We start from the raw sequence: 16,188 nt of genomic DNA, 5'->3' as shown, positions 1-16,188 counted from the left end.
CTCTCATTAAGAGAAGTTGGTAACTTTGTGTTGCAGAGCATCTATGTTCATAACATCATTAAGCTGTACAGTGCAATACTGATAAAGCTGGAACCAGATGGAGACAAAGAGAAGATCACAGAAGTGACTCAGCTCATCACAGAAAAACTGCCAGTGTTTGCCGAGAGTGCCAATTTAGAAGTACAGGAAAGGGTAAGCACAGGAACAAAACCACAAAAGTATAATGCCGTATGACGGTTTGGCAGTGTTTATCTCGTTAAAGGTAAACATTTGACGGATAATGATATAAGCAGATGAACAATTCTTAAATTAGGGTTAATTGTTGTTTTGATTTGAAACAGGCTTGCTGCATCCTCCAAATGTTGAAATATATTAACAAGCTGCAAGAGAAAGATGTGGGTGTTGCCGAAGAGGTCGCTGCCCTCTTTGCTGGAGAGCTCAACCCTGTTGCACCTAAAGCTCAAAAGAAAGTCCCAATTCCTGAGGGGTAAGTAGCACTGCAGAGAGCTAAATCAAGTAGAGTTTGGGTATTGGATAAAAGCTGGAATCAAAAGCAATACTTAACCATTACTAATGTACTGAATTTCTGGAAAGTTTGTGTGTTTCTGATGAATGTGGAATCCATTTTTTGGACGTGTAATAAAACTGCTTGTTAGATATTTTGCAGATTAGAAGTTTTTGACTTAAATGTCATCACACTGTTACTGCTTAGCTTTAAAACTACATCACCGTGAGTGTGAAAGCAATTCATAGCATTTACACTTTGAATATGACCAGCCATATGTTGGAGCCACCTGACCTTCCTGTCCACCTGTCCATAAAGTCATTATTGTAGCCTCAACATTCCAAAGCCCCTTTATAAAACCCATCAGATATAAAACATAACACAATATTGTTTGAAATGCTGCTTTCATTTAGATTGGATCTTGACAAGTGGATCAATGAGCCACCTTCAGAAAGTTCCGATGATGAGGTCACCATTGACACTATGTTTGTTCATGATGCTCACAGGTAAGAATGCTTTTGCTTTGCTTGTTAGTTTGAGAGTCACTGTCATAAAATTCAGAACTGTGATAGGCTGGGGAAAAAATGCCATGAAAGTATACAACTTCTGTCAGGGGAAGGTGGACTTTGCTTGAAATGTGTACTATTGTGACAACTTAATGAGGGAGTCTTGTAACTATTTTTGCACGGCAGAGATGTGGTTCAGGATTGAAGAAGCTTCATGTTATGTAACATTTTTCTGTGAACTAAGATGTTTGAAAAATTGAAAAAATGTTCAATCCTGACAACCAAAATATGTTCAATGGGTTGGAAGGTCTCACCAAAAATATTTCAAACTTTCACACTTGTATTCACGCTGCTTGGTACAGCGGAACATCTTTAAGGTATGGAGATATTTGTCATTCATGCTCTGACCATACAAATCTAATTGTTTGGGTTGATGATATGTTAGGGATTTCAACGCAATCTCTGTCTGCAACTTTGAAGCACACCCCAACTGCCTCACAAATGTTTTCAACGAATTCAGCTTAGAAACATTGTTTGCTCAACCTCTCTCCCCTACGCCCTTGCACCACCTAACCCAAAGAACGACCTTAAAACAGTTTGTGTCCTTTACACCCAGTGCCTTAGAATTTCTCTTTGTCCACCTACAGAGAAACCAAACCAATATTTTGTTTATTTTGTTTGTGAGAGAAGTCTTACTGGTCATGCTATGAGCTAAGGTTTTGTCAATATCAATTTCTCATGTGTAGTGAAAGGTTTATGTCTGACGGAAGATGTCTTTGTTCCTTAGAGTCAGTCAGAAGATGAGGTATGAAGAGCCAGATGAGGACGAGTTGCGTCGACGGCGGGAGATACGGCGTGAAGAACAGGCTAGTAACCCGCACTACCTCAAAGATAACCGTAAGAAGAAACTGAAGGATCTTGCTGCTGAGAATGATGCAACTGTGGATGGAATACCTGTAGCTAAAATTGATCTCAACGTACCTCTCCATGTCCCTGGTAAGAATTTGTAAAGAGGCCAACTGAAGGACCTGTAGAACAGAGAAATGCAAAGTTAGATAAGCAAAACACCTATTGAATCAGTTAAATGAAATGTGTGCTCTCTGAGGGTTAGTATCATATACATGTGTATCTATATATTTGTTTAGTAGATACTACCCTGACCAGATTTCTTAAGCTGATTGCAAGATATCTGAGAGCTTACCTTTTATGAGTCCACATGGTACATTCTATTAAAGTAAAATGATAAATCAGTTACTTTGAAGGTTGTTTCTGTTCTAGTTTACCACTTACTAAAATCCACAAAGTTGCAAAAACGTTTTTTAAAGGATTGTGATTTCTTACTTTGACTTTCAAGTAGTTTGATTGACAACTTTCCTTCTGGTTAACATCAAACCTGATACTTTTGGCCTTGTCATTTCGATCTTTTTAAGTTTTTTTCTTTTTGTTGTCTGTGCATGTCTTCTGGATACTCTGTAGGCGTGAAAAAAGATGAGTCACGTAAAGCGAAGAGTTATCGTGATATTCCAGGTGAATGAATATGGAGAGTAAAAGCATGCTTGAAAAAATCTTGGTCATGTTTTTTCAACTCTTGCATGATCTTGGTGGATGGCTTTTTGCATTCATTGTCTTCGACAAAACTGTTGGAAATCATTTTCCAATTTCTGTTAAGACAAGTAATAGACATAAAATGATATTAAAATTACATCAAAAACATAGTGTGCTCCGTAGGGAAATTAAAACATGTACCCTACTCAAAAAAAGTTAGGGACCACTTTTTATTTTGTGTATACTTTTTTATATGAGATATTTTACTGCTGAAAATGTGCATTTGATGTTTTGAAACAGTTTTAAATTTTTGTCCAATGGGAACACCATCTACACACACAAAATATGAAAGAACTAGACCCCACTCCTTGCTTGGAAAAAATCACAAGTTGGGAAAAAGGGGTCATTAAGTTCCTTAACTTTTTTTGAGTAGTGTATTTTACAGTCAAAGAAGAAGCTGGAAAAGTTGTAATTATTAGTTACAAAAGCAGTGTTTGAGTTTTGGACAGAGAAAACTGGAGGGAGAGAGAGGTAATCCAGAAATAGAGTTGTCATTCATGATGTGATTATTGTGGTATGATGGCTGTGTAATGCCTGTTGCTAGGGGGTTTTGAAATTTTGAGTTTGGTGTACAGATATGGAGAATCTGTAAGTCTAAACCACCAGTGCTGTCAGGGAATGCATAATATTTTATAATTTGAGTGGTTTTGCCGAAGGTTTGTGTTTTTTGCACAATTTGATGTAATTTGGACATGTCACAAGTGAGAAGAATTATTATCTGCACCTTCAGTAATATAAATGAAAGTGCTTTTTGGCAGAGTTGAGAAGTAATATGGTATTGTTGGATATTGTACTTTTGACTTTCTAGGTTTTTATTGCTGGATAGAGCTACAGAAATAATGACATACCAAACATTTCCAACAGTTTTGTTTGTGTTTAAATTCTGTGCTTTTAGCATTGTGTGCATGTCAAAAAGTAAAGCAATCATCAGTATCTGAAAAGGAACAAACATTCTTAGTTTACTTCAAGGCATTCATTTGGAAGCAGCTTGAAAAACACAGTCCCCTTAGATTTTCATTGGAGACTGTTTTCAAATATAAAACACATTCTCATTTTTTTTAGGAGCAAGAGACCATAAATTTTCAGCAAAAATGTCTGTCAAGAAGCATTTTTAGATATGACCCTTCTCTTTGACAAGTATTATGCTGGTATAGTAGATTCCCGTTATAGCTCTCCCAAAAGGACCGAAGTGAATTGAGCATTACAACCACACAGCGCTATGACTGACTGGACATGCAACATGTACAACACACATCTGCACATGTACATGTATAGATACCTATATGTCTTGTATGTGCATAATGAGTACAGGTACAGGGAGATGTACATGTACTTGTGCATTAAGTGTAGTATCGTCTGCATGTGTTGATTGGAACTTGGCCTATGTCATTATTAATTCATTTTTTTGCTAGTGTGGGATACAAGGTCTAAAATGACCACATATGTACATGCAGTACAGATACAATTGATTGATTGGTTCTGCAATCAGAAACATGCAGCACAGATACAATTGATTGATTGGTTCTGCAATCAGAAACATGCAGCACAGATACAATTGATTGATTGGTTCTGCAATCAGAAACATGCAGTACAGATACAATTGATTGATTGGTTCTGCAATCAGAAACAGTCCAGGGTCCCTGGCGCCTTGAAAACTTTCATGGAAAAGGTTTCATCTAGAAACATCCAGAAATTATCCAGCTACAGAAGTGTATGATACTTAACAATTTTGGGCAGTCATTTGAAAGATTAATGCTAGGGGACTTTGTTAGATAGTCGGTAGTATGGTAGGTCTTATATCTCCGACACAGAAGGACTGCGCCGCACGTGCACTGATATCGTGCATTGTGAGGTACATGTAGGGTAATCTGAAACTCCTTTGTGGAACTGGCAAAACTTCTTTCAGTCACTTTTCTATCCAAATCATATACATGTACATTTGAAAATTTACAGAACTCATATTTTTTCTCTGTGGGATAGCTGATAATTTCTGACAGCAGAACAGATTTAGGGACAAATGCAACATTGCACTGATTGCACATGTGCTGCTGTTCGGTGAAAAAATGGTCGTCGCCGATCTTCTTAAATTACGGTGACAGTTCTGTACTAGCCAAATTAATTTTCTGCAAGATCTTCAAGTCAACTGTTTCAGAGAAATATGAATCAAGTCCCCAGCATTTTTGTCTTTCTGAAAATGCAGCCTGTTTTTTTCTGAAATATGACTGTACAGCACTATGTATAAACAGGTTTAATAATGACACATCAGCATCAATACATGTCATGTATTCAGATGAAAAACATGAAGCAAAGACAATGCATGCATGCATATTTACTTGGGGAATGCCCAGCAATTTGATATGATAAGCTTAAGCTGTGCATTTAGCATCTGAGTCATCCCTGTTATGTACAACATGTAAGTACATTTGAAACTTGAAATCAAGCCACTAAAGGCCAGGAGTTTTGCAAACAGCAGATGCACACCACAGTAAGGCTGTATGCTTATGGGTATACCACCACACTTACACCTTTGCATGTCATCAAGTCTATGGATGATATTCAGGCCTACGTATGGATGCATGTCTGCACTTCGTGTGATCGCTTGTACTGGTGCCCCAGAGGATGACCAATTGTGGCGACCTCGCAATATGCTCTTTCGTCAATTTTCAAAGTGTCTAACTTTCCACGGTAAAGAGCGCTGTATAACTGGAATCATTTCACAAGCTTAATGTTGTACCAGCAGCCTAAAATAGTGAGTGTTATATTCCGAAAAGTGTTATAAACGGGAGTGCTATAACCACAGGGAGCTATACACAGTATATGAGTGTGCAGTTGAGGAAATGAAAAAAGAGCTTTATAACGGGGATCACTGTAAGAGGAATCTGGTGTAGTTTGATCTGTTTGTCACCTTTATACGCATTTAGTGGCTAATTTCTGAGTAGTGCTACTTTACTTGTATCTCAATCATACCTGATCTGTGTGACAAGTTCCAAGATCATTTTTAAAAAAATGTATTTGCTTTCAGTCAAGCAATATTCTTGTTTAGCTCATGTGATTGAATAGATTTTGAAGAGAATTTTTTTTTGGGGGGGAGCATTTAGTGTCTGTAAATTTATTGCCTTTGTGATAGTATTTTGTGACTTTGTGATGTAACAGTTCTTGTGTCTGACAGTTGAGATATTTGTTGGTTGTTCCTGTGCCGTTAATATAGATTATGAAAATCATTTCTTTTCCCTTTGTGTACAAGATTTGATAAGTCAGTGTTGTCACTTTGTTAGCTCAGTCAGTTTTTATTTGGGAATTTCCACTGGCCAAGTAGCACACTACTTCTACACAGGAAAGTGTGATGTTCTTGCTTCATTGAGCATTATATCAGGTCTGTTTATTCAGCAAATGTTAAACACCATCAGGACAAGATAACTGCTTTGAAGGTTATTTGTTTCTTGTGATTTCCTATTTTGTCAGGTTTCAATGTGACTGACGTGTACATGAAGAAATCCAAGACATCCAAGAAGCATAAGAAGAAACACAGGAAGGGCAAGCGAGGGCGCCATGCCTCAGAGTCTAGTGATGATATTCAAGTCGCCCACAAAGTAGACATAGTGGAAGAGGAGATGCCCGAGGTAATGTCTTGTACTGGTGAACCTAAAGTTGTGGACTCACGGGCCTACAATATTCAGGTCCACAGTAAACATCCAGTGATATATGATATAAATATTGACTGCTGTGTGTGGTCTAGTATACAGATATTGACTGATTTGAGTGCTGTAGCAGAATTAGCCTCCTGAGATGAATCCAAAAAGCCATCTTTTTCGTGAGGGGATGCTGAAGGAAAATAGAGGATCTCTGAGGGAGGCTAGTTTCACAACACCATGACTAAAAGCTGTCAGTGTTTGTTTTACAATACCTCTTCTCCATATTCTGCTCAGGGGACTGTGGCAGAGTGGTTAGGGTTTGTAGTTTCTGATCATAGGGTCGGAGGTTTGAATCCAGCAGGTGGCAGCATGTTGTGATCTTGGGCAAGTCACTTTACCCCTATGTGCCTCTCTCCACCGAGGAGTAAATGGGTACCTGTGAGGCCGAACACGGTTATGTTTAGCCGTTTTTGTGCCCAAAATGGCTGCATTAGGCTAGTATACTCCCCGGGGAGCTGAGATGGTTTCAGAATGTTCAGATGAGGTGAGCCCAATGTGCCGAATAATGATAAGCTCATAGATACATTCCGTGATATGCGCTATATAAGAACTGACTATTATTATTGGATTAAGTGATAAGCAATTCATTTGATTTAGATACATTTAATAGTTTGTCTCTTTGAATTATAAATTTGTTGAAAATGTTCTGGGGGTTTTCTAAACTAACTGTCTTTAAAATGTTTGAAACCAGCTTTTGTGTGCAAGCATTTTGGAATGCACACAATGGCGCACTTTGTATATGCATTCACAGGGTCAGTGATAAAGCGTATAGTTCTTTAATTGCCATTGTTATGGGACTGTGGTTACTGTGGGTATAATTCTTTTGGCTGTGAACAGGGAGATGGCAACAGTAACAAATGTCACGTGACTAGCTCTTGGCCAATCAAGATATCTGAGGTCTGCAGATGAGGTGTTATAATAGGGGTTATCGTGCACCTGTGCCATGATTCATGCTATTGTCTTTAGTGTTTAGAGACCACATACATGTTACACAGGAGTTACTGCGTAGCTGCTTACAACTTGGTCTAAATTTTCCCAATAATAACAGTGTTCCCCTCTGATAGTCCTATCTGGGCATTTGTTCGACCTTTAAGTTTCAAACTGATCTTTTTTTGTTTTTCATTTGTTGTGATTAGTTGATGTGGATGTACGTGAATCCCCCAAACACTGCTGCCCATTTCTGCAGGTGCAGGCAACAATGTCATTTTCCAAACATCTGTGAACTAATTTATTTTTCTTTACTCATGACCCCATCAAATGCTTGGTACTTTCTGCAGCCACATTCATTTTATTGAACTGTAGCAATGTCATTGATAAAGTGTCTCATCTTCAGGGAGCCACATTTTCTGACGATGATGAAGATCAGAGACCACTTGATGATCCTCATCGAGCACTGGACATTGATCTGGATAGGTGAAACTTACTTTTTTGTTAAATTTTATCAGGACATGTTCTACACTGTGAATGGGAAGAATGTATCTTTCCAAGCCAAGTATGGCTTTGGTTTATTGTGTCTTGCTTTAGCACTTCATACTGTGATACCATACCTTGTGCCGGCTAGAAATGTAACCAAGGAATTGTGGTCTACTTTTAAATACCTGTAAGAGTTTTTTGTTTGGACAATTGTTGTCATTTAAGCCTTATACTTCATTACTTGTATTTGCAGGCCCTTGGATGACCAGGATAAAATCCCTGTTCGTGAACATCGTGTTGTGAAAGCAGGTCTAAAGACAGAAGTGGGTCAGGAAGCAACAGAGATCATTGAAGGTGAGAAACCTAAGAAGAAACACCGGAAAGAGAAGGAGCGTAACGAGAAGAAGAGTAAAAAAGACAAGAAGGTGAGTGAAAAATGTTGATAAAGATGTTTAGAGAAGGGAAGACCAGAAGGAAAATAAAGATGGCAGCAAAAGAAGTTGTCCAAGAAACTTGTTCAGAATTGTGTAAATGCTGCCAGAACTCAAAGCAGTCTCAGTTTATCATTACATGTATCCCAGCTTACAAAAAGTGGAACTTGGACCTGTTTGATCCTGTCATCTCTGTTTGATCCTGTCATCTCTGTTTGATCCTGTCATCTCTGTTTGATCCTGTCATCTCTGTTTGATCCTGTCATCTCTGTTTGATCCTGTCATCTCTGTTTGATCCTTTCATCTCTTCAGCACAAGAAGAAATCTAGTGAGGCTGCTGAAGAAGCCCCATCAACAGGTGAGAAGGAGGTTGATTTGATGGCTGGGATGGAGGAGGAAGTTGCTGAAGAGTCTCCTGAGACAAATGGGCAAGTTAAAGATGCAGCGATACCAACCGATTCAGTTGGAGCAGAGGCTAAGCCAGAAGTGGCAAAGGTCAGTACAGAGGTCATTTCTCATCATTTGACATTCTATGTGCAATAGCACAGGTAGTGCAAGTTGTCGATTCTTTGCTTATTACCAGTCTGTGCACTCATTTAAGCTTGAAAGCAGTAACTTATGAATGCATCGTCTACCACTACCTCTGTCTTTGCTTCTAGGATGATCTGACTTTCTGGTTGACCAAGGCAGATTCAGCTACACCAACTGTCTCAACTGTTGTTGAGGATGCACCTGAAGGTGTCAGTGAATCACCAGCTGATGGGGTAGGAATTGTTCACCATTCAACAATACCATCGCTTTGTGCATATTGCGATTAATGCTTCTTTCAGTTGACTATTCTGATTCAGTTCATATATTGGCAAGGTCTGCCCATGTTTGTAGTTACAACAATTGCCAACTTTACTTTAGTACATGCTAATAGTGAAAGGCTTGTATTTATGGAATGGGCCCACAGGTTGTTGTACATTGTGCCACTGATGACCCGCAAAGCATTTAAAGAAATGCTCTGATAACAAAAGCAGTCCTCTGACAAGTAATTGAGTTACTGTCATCTGATGGTGCACCCTCCGTGCCAGTCAGCCTATGCATCTTTCAATGGACTGCAGACGGAGAATAAAGACATGGTCTAATGGATTTACAAACATCTATCTTCAGAATAAGGGTTAAAAGAGGGTTTTATTACACTGTAGAAGCACAAGAAACATCACAAGAAAGAGAAGAAAACGAGGAAAGAGAAGGAAAAGAAGAAAAAGAAGCGATCTCACAAAGGTCACCATGACGAGGAGGAAGCAGAGGGTGATGAGATAAGGACGGAAGAACAGATGGAGAATGGAACACCGCAAGAAAACACTCCAGAAATTGTTATACCAGTCAGTATGAGATGTGATAAAAATACATCTCAAAAGAGTTTGGAATTACTGAAACTTATTTTGGTTGTTTGGAATGTTGATTTTTGGAAAAGGTTGTATAGGTATCACTTGTTGGCAATGTATACTTTTTAGTGGAACTTTTTTGCATGTTTGCAGGGCTAGATATGTATTAGGTGCGATAGACACGAAGTAATAAATGTTTAAATGCTAAAGAAAGCTTATAAAATTCATGTTTATGATGCCAAGCTTTGTTTGGGAATTTGTAAAAGTGCTGTAAATTTGGCTACTGCTTTGTAGGATTAAGGTTAGAAAAGTGAGTGCTGAGTATTAACATTTTTGAAACTTGTTGAATACTTCCTATATCTGGTCTTTCATTCTTTTGCAGCAAATGTCCAGTTACAGGCTCTTAGCAGAAAATAGTTCCATTAAAATGGTGAGTAGAGTCTTAAGTAAAGCCCTCTTTTAATCATTTCTCTTTGTAGATGTGTGGAATTTGCTTGTTATAATCTGCTGCTTCCATTTGCTGACATTAAAACCTGTTTTAATTTTATGTTTTTCAGACGTATGAAACAAGGGTAGATCAGAAAATGCCAAATCAAGTTGTGGTGTCTGTAATCTTCAATAATCTCACATCCGCCCATGTCAAATCATTGGACTTCAATGTTTTAGATTCTCTCAACACCAGGCTGATACGAGGGGTAAGTCTAGCAATAGGGGTTTGGGTAATAGTTGTTTTGTGTGACATGGAACATTGTCATAAATTGACCGAATGTGTTGCTTTTTGTACATGAATTGCCTTGTTTAAAAAAGTAATGGTTGGTCAGTGGTATCTTTAGATTTCAAGTTATTAAATGAATGGATGAGGTAATCTTGCTTTGTGTCTGCAACAGAATGATGTATAGATGTAAGTGCATTTTCCTAAATTTCATCACTTTCCCAACCCTCACTTTTTTGGGTGGGGCAGAGTTGACTCCTAGGTCAAAGTAAGAACTAACAACATTTCTGACCACAGAATTTTGTCAATGCACCAATGCAGCATTTGTTTTATGGGCTGTTTGCATTCTTAATGCAAATTTGTTACATTTTGTGACAAGTAGTCTGGTTTTCATTTGACAGGACTCAACAAGTCAGCATGAAGGAGTCAAGGTACCATTCCAACTGCCGCCAGGCATGGCCAATGAGGGTCAGTTTGCATTCACAGTTAAGAGCATTACAATGACACAGAAGCTACGTGGAACATTGACTTACATGTTAAAGGTAGGAGTGATGCTTCCGTTAGAACCAAAGGTCGTTAACAAATGGGAGAGGGATGAAGTGCTGCTTTCTTCACTTCTTGGCCCAGTTTAATGCAGTTAAAGTAGAAAGAATTGCTCATTGCATGTATGTGGAACATTGCAGCTGGCAATCAGTAGCAATAAATGCCATCACATCACCAGCTGTACCACGTTGCAAATTTGTCATCAGCGAAGAGTTTGAAAGCAAAACGTTGGCCAGACCCTCAGTGAAGAAGGAACTTTTAAAGTGTGTAGTTGATACAGGGCCATGTACATGTATATTGTCTGGTGCAGTTTATGTATCAGAACATCTGACATCTGAACAGTCTTGCATATAGGATTCTTAGAGGAGTTTGTCTGTCCAGCTGACTTACTTTTATTGTCTTAACTTACTTAGGATGAAGCAGGTGCTACGAGTGAGAAGATTGATTTTAAAGTGCACCTTCCTGTATCTGCTTACTTGGTGCCGAAGCAGTGTTCAAGGTTGGGAGATATTTCAGATATAATGTGTCATTTTTCATAGATCATATGCATGTCCTTCAACCTTTTATGTACTGTGGTTTAACGTTCAATAAAATTTAACAGTTCTGATTTTATTGAAATTCTCACTTATCCCTTTTTTGTATTTATATTGTTTTTATTTATGACTTAGTACTGAATATGCTGAGCTCTTGAGTGGAGGGGAATTGACCAGCAAACAGTCCATAACCACCCCCAATGTGGAAATGGACTTTTCCATCATCCTTGCCAGAGCATGTTTCTTTGGGCATCTTTCACTTGTTGAGAGGGTAGATACAACAGCTTCACTGTATGGCTTGTCAATACAGGGGCATCACGTCTGCTTACTGCTCAAAGCAATGGTGAGTTCATTTTTCCTTTTTTCAAAGTTTGGCAGATTTTTTTTCCCAACAAATGATTGTTTTAAGTTTTGAGTGATGATTAGCAGTCTCTCAGTGTTCACCTCTTGAAGAGTGTAAGGAAATAAAACAGTCAACACAACCTAAACCCAGGTTCCTCTTTCCGTTCCTTTTCAAGTCTAAGACTTTCTGTCAGTGATATTCAACAATGTACTTTTTATTCTTGTAAAACACTTAAAATGGTAGTATTTTATGTGAACTATTGAAATATTTTTCATTAGAAAAATTTCATTTGTTTACCATTCAGCCAAACAAAAGTATCTCAGTGGATGGCAAAAGTTCTGATTCCAGTCTGCTGTCGTCATTCCTTGAGGAGGTCAAGACATTCCTGACAGAGACATGAAATGCTGTCAATGAAGTATGAACTTGTAAATGAAACTATGTTTATCATGTCATACTGATCTCTGTCATGTAAACATTATCTTCACCCATACTAAGTACTGTGGCCTTATTGAGACCATTATCCTGCTTTGTGGGAATGCAAAATGAATACTTGTGATGGAGCTTTATCGACAGGTATCTCACAAAATATGCACAATTTTCTGTGATCCAAGGATTTTATGTGGCCACGTGAGGCACAAATTGATCGATTTCTTCAGGGGGAAAAGGAAGTAAACCTTTTGTGCATCCATTGTTACAAAATTAAAACAAACATGAAGTTGTTTTATATCCACTTTGCATAAAACCTGGAATATATGATTACTTCAAAAACTCACTTTGCATTTCAGCAATTTAGAAGATGGTCTCTATGCTATCAAACCAGTCACAGCTCCATTCATTATAAAGTAAATGAAGCTAATGTGTTCATTGTTTTGATTTTCAAGACGTAATGGAAGTGTAAAGACTGGTTAGATAACGAACAGTGCTTGAATGTATCAATGTTAATAGATATATGTTACATATGTGTATACCTAAAGTGGTAATTCCAAAGACGTTTTGGATACAATGATGTAGAAATTATAAGATACAGGAGTGGGTCATTTCCTTTATTGTTCTCAATGTAAGGAATCTGAGTTCAGAGAGGATTAGCCAACAAATTGCTACAGTTTAAGGCATCCGATAGGTGATGTATACGCAACTCGCTGTCCAATATGTAAGGGTATGGTACATGTGTCTGGCTTGCCTCATGCCAATAAGCCTTTGCAAGTTATATTTGAATAAAATCTGGTACACTGAGTTATCTGATTGCACATAAACATAACAATTTGAGTTCCCAAGACTAAAGACACTGTTGCTATTCCTTGTGATTCGGGACAAGCTTTTGCATAGCAAGCACCATCTCTGGAATGGACTGGTTCCTTCGTGCCCTTCTTATCCATTGAAAACAGTGTATTGGTACAAGGGTCTTGTACGCGACTAAGCAAAAGCTGGCCCCAAATCGCGAGGTATTGCAACAGTGTCTTAGTATGGAGACTTCAAATTGTTATGTGCACATGAATTTAAAGAATGCAGTGTACCAGATTTTATTCAAATTTCACTCACAAAAGTTTGATTGGAAATGCTTTGGAAATTGCCTGGGTTCTCAGGCATTTCTTAACATTTGTTCCATCTTGTAAATTGAGTTGCAAAAACCTGAATATCTGAAGATATGTTTCCGAATTCTGATTTGAGTATTTCAAAGTAAGGTTTTTTGTTGGAGGCTGCTATTTTGGAGTGTCGGATAGCTCAACGTATGTACACACATGCACAAAGGAATGTATTAAGCAATTATTGTTGTAGAAAGCAAAACTTCTGGGTGGTTATAACCTTTTTGCATGTGAAATCCGTTATCAAAGTTGGATATGTGGTTGGGAGATAGTAGTTCAGGTTAGCTCAGACTGGATGTGGAAGCCAGCCACTGATGTATCTTGATAGAAAAATGGTTTTTGTCAGAAGCAGTGGTGTACACAATTTGAATTTTTCTGAGACACTTGTTCATCATCTAATATGGATTTGAGAGAATTCCCCAATGACTGTAGCCTGTGACACAATACCAAAACTTAGTTGCGTTTTCTCACAGCACACACCCTGTCCCTGCCCCAATTCACACCAAAGGGTTAAACACCATACCTCATTGTTTGAAGTCAAAAGCCCAGTCCATGTTTTCACCAACTACACATTAATGATCCTTGTGCCTGCCTTCTTGCATTTGGTTAGTGAGAAATGTACAAGAGAAATATGCATAGCATATTTCTGTTGACAGAATTGGGCAGACCATTAGTTAGTAAGAGATAAATATTGTTATACTGTACTCACAATGACCATTCCCTAGGAGTTTCCTCAGACAAACTAACGTAGAATTTGTTACAAGTACACATGTATCTTTATGTTGGCAGATGGCTTATAATGTTTTAGTCTGAGTCAGTCTAGGTCAGTCTAGCAGTTGCAAAATTTAGGAATTTTCCTTTCGCATCAGAAGAATAAGAAGTTAGGGTTTAATGTCTGCGACATATGGAATTGTCTTTCAAAAAGTATTGAATTTATTCCCATAGTTATGGAAAAATTGTGAAATACAGAAAAAGAAATGCTCATATTCAACTACTGGATCTCAAGATGTTGGACAAAGTTTTGCTTCTGTGTTTAGAAAAGTCAATATACTGCTGATGATTTGACTGCTTTCTTCAGATTTTTCTTCCCTAAAGTAACCTACAGGGATATGTTTACGCATAAGATGTTTGGGATTCTTCAGATGAAACACCAATCTTGTGTTATCCCCGTCAAATTCAAATACATGTGTGTTTACTTACTGCTATCATGTAGTTAATCAGTGTTGATACATTTTCAGTGGAGTGATGTAGAATATACGTATCTGTGCTGTCAAGTTCAGGAATGTGTTGCTACTCATTTAGGATTTCTTTATTTCTGTGTATTTAGTTATCACATATGACCAAGTTGTAGATTCCAACCTATTTTACCAGCAAGTGACATCATGTGTCATGTGGTCTGTGTTAAAGAGACATTAGTCTTCTCTCAAGATCTGTCGTGTACGGTGTGTAATACTACAGAATTGTTTTCCTGAAATGATTCAACTCTAAGTACTGGCTGATATGTTAAGCTTTATAATGGGAATTTCGTCTGGGACCACATATCCCATTGCTTGTATATATAAGCTTTTATGCATGAAAATCCATTAACTGCAATCCATAGATTACTGGGAACACCCAGACTGCTGGGACTACTGAAGATAGCAAAAAAACCAAGGATATTACAAAATATAAGGACTGCGGAAGCAACTTAAAGATCTAGCGATCTGAAGATTTGACATAATGCCCTAAAACTAGATTTTCTTGGGGTTAGTTTCAGAAAGCTAATCTCAAATTGAAGACAATATGGACCTGATGGTAACACAAATATCTTTAATCTTGAGTATTGAAGACCTTGTTTCATCAGATAAAGATTTGTTTTTGCATTTGTTGAATAATATAAAGAGAAGGCAGATGACTGAAGTTGTCACTTCTTTTTTCATTGTTGCTGCAAATTTGAAAATTTCATATCTGTTTTGGCAATTTTATAGAATCTTTTACAGTGAGAGATGAAAATGACCCTTAACACGCTTCTGTGTAATAGAATATGTACACCTCATAATTTTAGTTATCACTTTTAGACAATCTAATCCGTTGTATTTTCTGACTTGGTAAAAGTAACCAGGAATTAGTCTCCAAGAGTTGGTTTTGAGCCGAGAATAGCAAGCCTGTTTCTCTGAATTTGTTTTTTTTTTTGTTCGTTGTGATTGAGACCTTTTTTTCTAATGATGAACAGTTCTTAATGCCGTCCCCCAGTTTATATACACATTGATTATTGTAGCTTACGAATAGAAATCAGACACGATTACCCAAACACGCATTCATGGATAATATAATGTACCATCTGGCATAGAGTTGTGTCGTGGCAGTGCTATAGTTTACAGTGAAATTGCTAAATGGTAATAATATTTTGTAACGAAAAATCCAGGGTACATCGTGAAAGGAATGTAAGAGAAACACTTTTCTCTCAGAAAAAAACTTGAAGCATCAAAAGAAAAAGCCTAAATTATTAAATTATTTGAGTGGTAATTCAGTTGGTGCAATATCTAGTACCAATGGAAGATGGCAGTTGATTATTGTTTTAGTATGAAGTACTGTATTAACTGTGATTACTGTGATATATGTCTGTATAATATCCATTGCTACCGTCTAAATGTGTTCTTTTCAGACGGGGAAATAAACAAGATGGCCATCAGTATTACTGTTAATGTGTATGGAAGCATTTTTTTAAAATCTAAACGTGATAATATAAAATGGATGGAATCCTGCTGAAACAGCAGTGACTGCATCTGACATATGATGAAAAGTAGGGGCCATTTATCTGAAGGAGCCAGCCGGGAGAGCGGAGGAACTCCTGTCGGGCCTCGAAGTGGTACACAGATGCTGAAGTCTGGGGCACGCTATCCGCTCCAAGCGGGCAAAAACAGGGCTTGTTTATAAATGATATCGACAGCCCGTTGGTACGAACTCGCG

At 37.9% G+C, this 16,188-nt stretch overlaps 1 protein-coding gene across 6 annotated transcripts in view; it reads left to right on the top strand.

Moving 5' to 3' along the window:
* Positions 1-15,913, top strand: part of ap3d1 (adaptor related protein complex 3 subunit delta 1) — a 30,996-nt gene extending 15,083 nt beyond the window's left edge. For 3 of the 6 annotated variants that reach the window (XM_087144082.1, XM_087144084.1, XM_087144081.1), the window contains exons 16-33: positions 37-192; positions 342-487; positions 919-1,011; positions 1,374-1,388; positions 1,799-2,007; positions 2,488-2,538; positions 6,079-6,236; positions 7,642-7,721; positions 7,975-8,146; positions 8,465-8,647; positions 8,812-8,916; positions 9,343-9,522; positions 9,908-9,955; positions 10,083-10,220; positions 10,639-10,779; positions 11,194-11,279; positions 11,449-11,656; positions 11,961-15,913. In XM_087144082.1, the coding sequence (XP_087000208.1) occupies positions 37-192; positions 342-487; positions 919-1,011; positions 1,374-1,388; positions 1,799-2,007; positions 2,488-2,538; positions 6,079-6,236; positions 7,642-7,721; positions 7,975-8,146; positions 8,465-8,647; positions 8,812-8,916; positions 9,343-9,522; positions 9,908-9,955; positions 10,083-10,220; positions 10,639-10,779; positions 11,194-11,279; positions 11,449-11,656; positions 11,961-12,056 (2,265 nt within the window). In that variant the 3' untranslated portion in view covers positions 12,057-15,913. The remainder of the gene's footprint in view (positions 1-36; positions 193-341; positions 488-918; positions 1,012-1,373; positions 1,389-1,798; positions 2,008-2,487; positions 2,539-6,078; positions 6,237-7,641; positions 7,722-7,974; positions 8,147-8,464; positions 8,648-8,811; positions 8,917-9,342; positions 9,523-9,907; positions 9,956-10,082; positions 10,221-10,638; positions 10,780-11,193; positions 11,280-11,448; positions 11,657-11,960) is intronic. The other 3 variants (XM_087144083.1, XM_022232139.2, XM_022232141.2) reach the window with 3 other exon arrangements.
* Positions 15,914-16,188: the final 275 nt, after the last annotated feature.

The sequence above is a fragment of the Acanthaster planci genome, linkage group LG12 (assembly GCF_054643075.1).
Source record: "Acanthaster planci isolate LZ-2023a linkage group LG12, COTS_SCS, whole genome shotgun sequence".
NCBI classification, from domain to species: Eukaryota; Metazoa; Echinodermata; class Asteroidea; order Valvatida; family Acanthasteridae; genus Acanthaster; species Acanthaster planci.
This window is presented reverse-complemented; position numbering and strand designations above follow the sequence as displayed.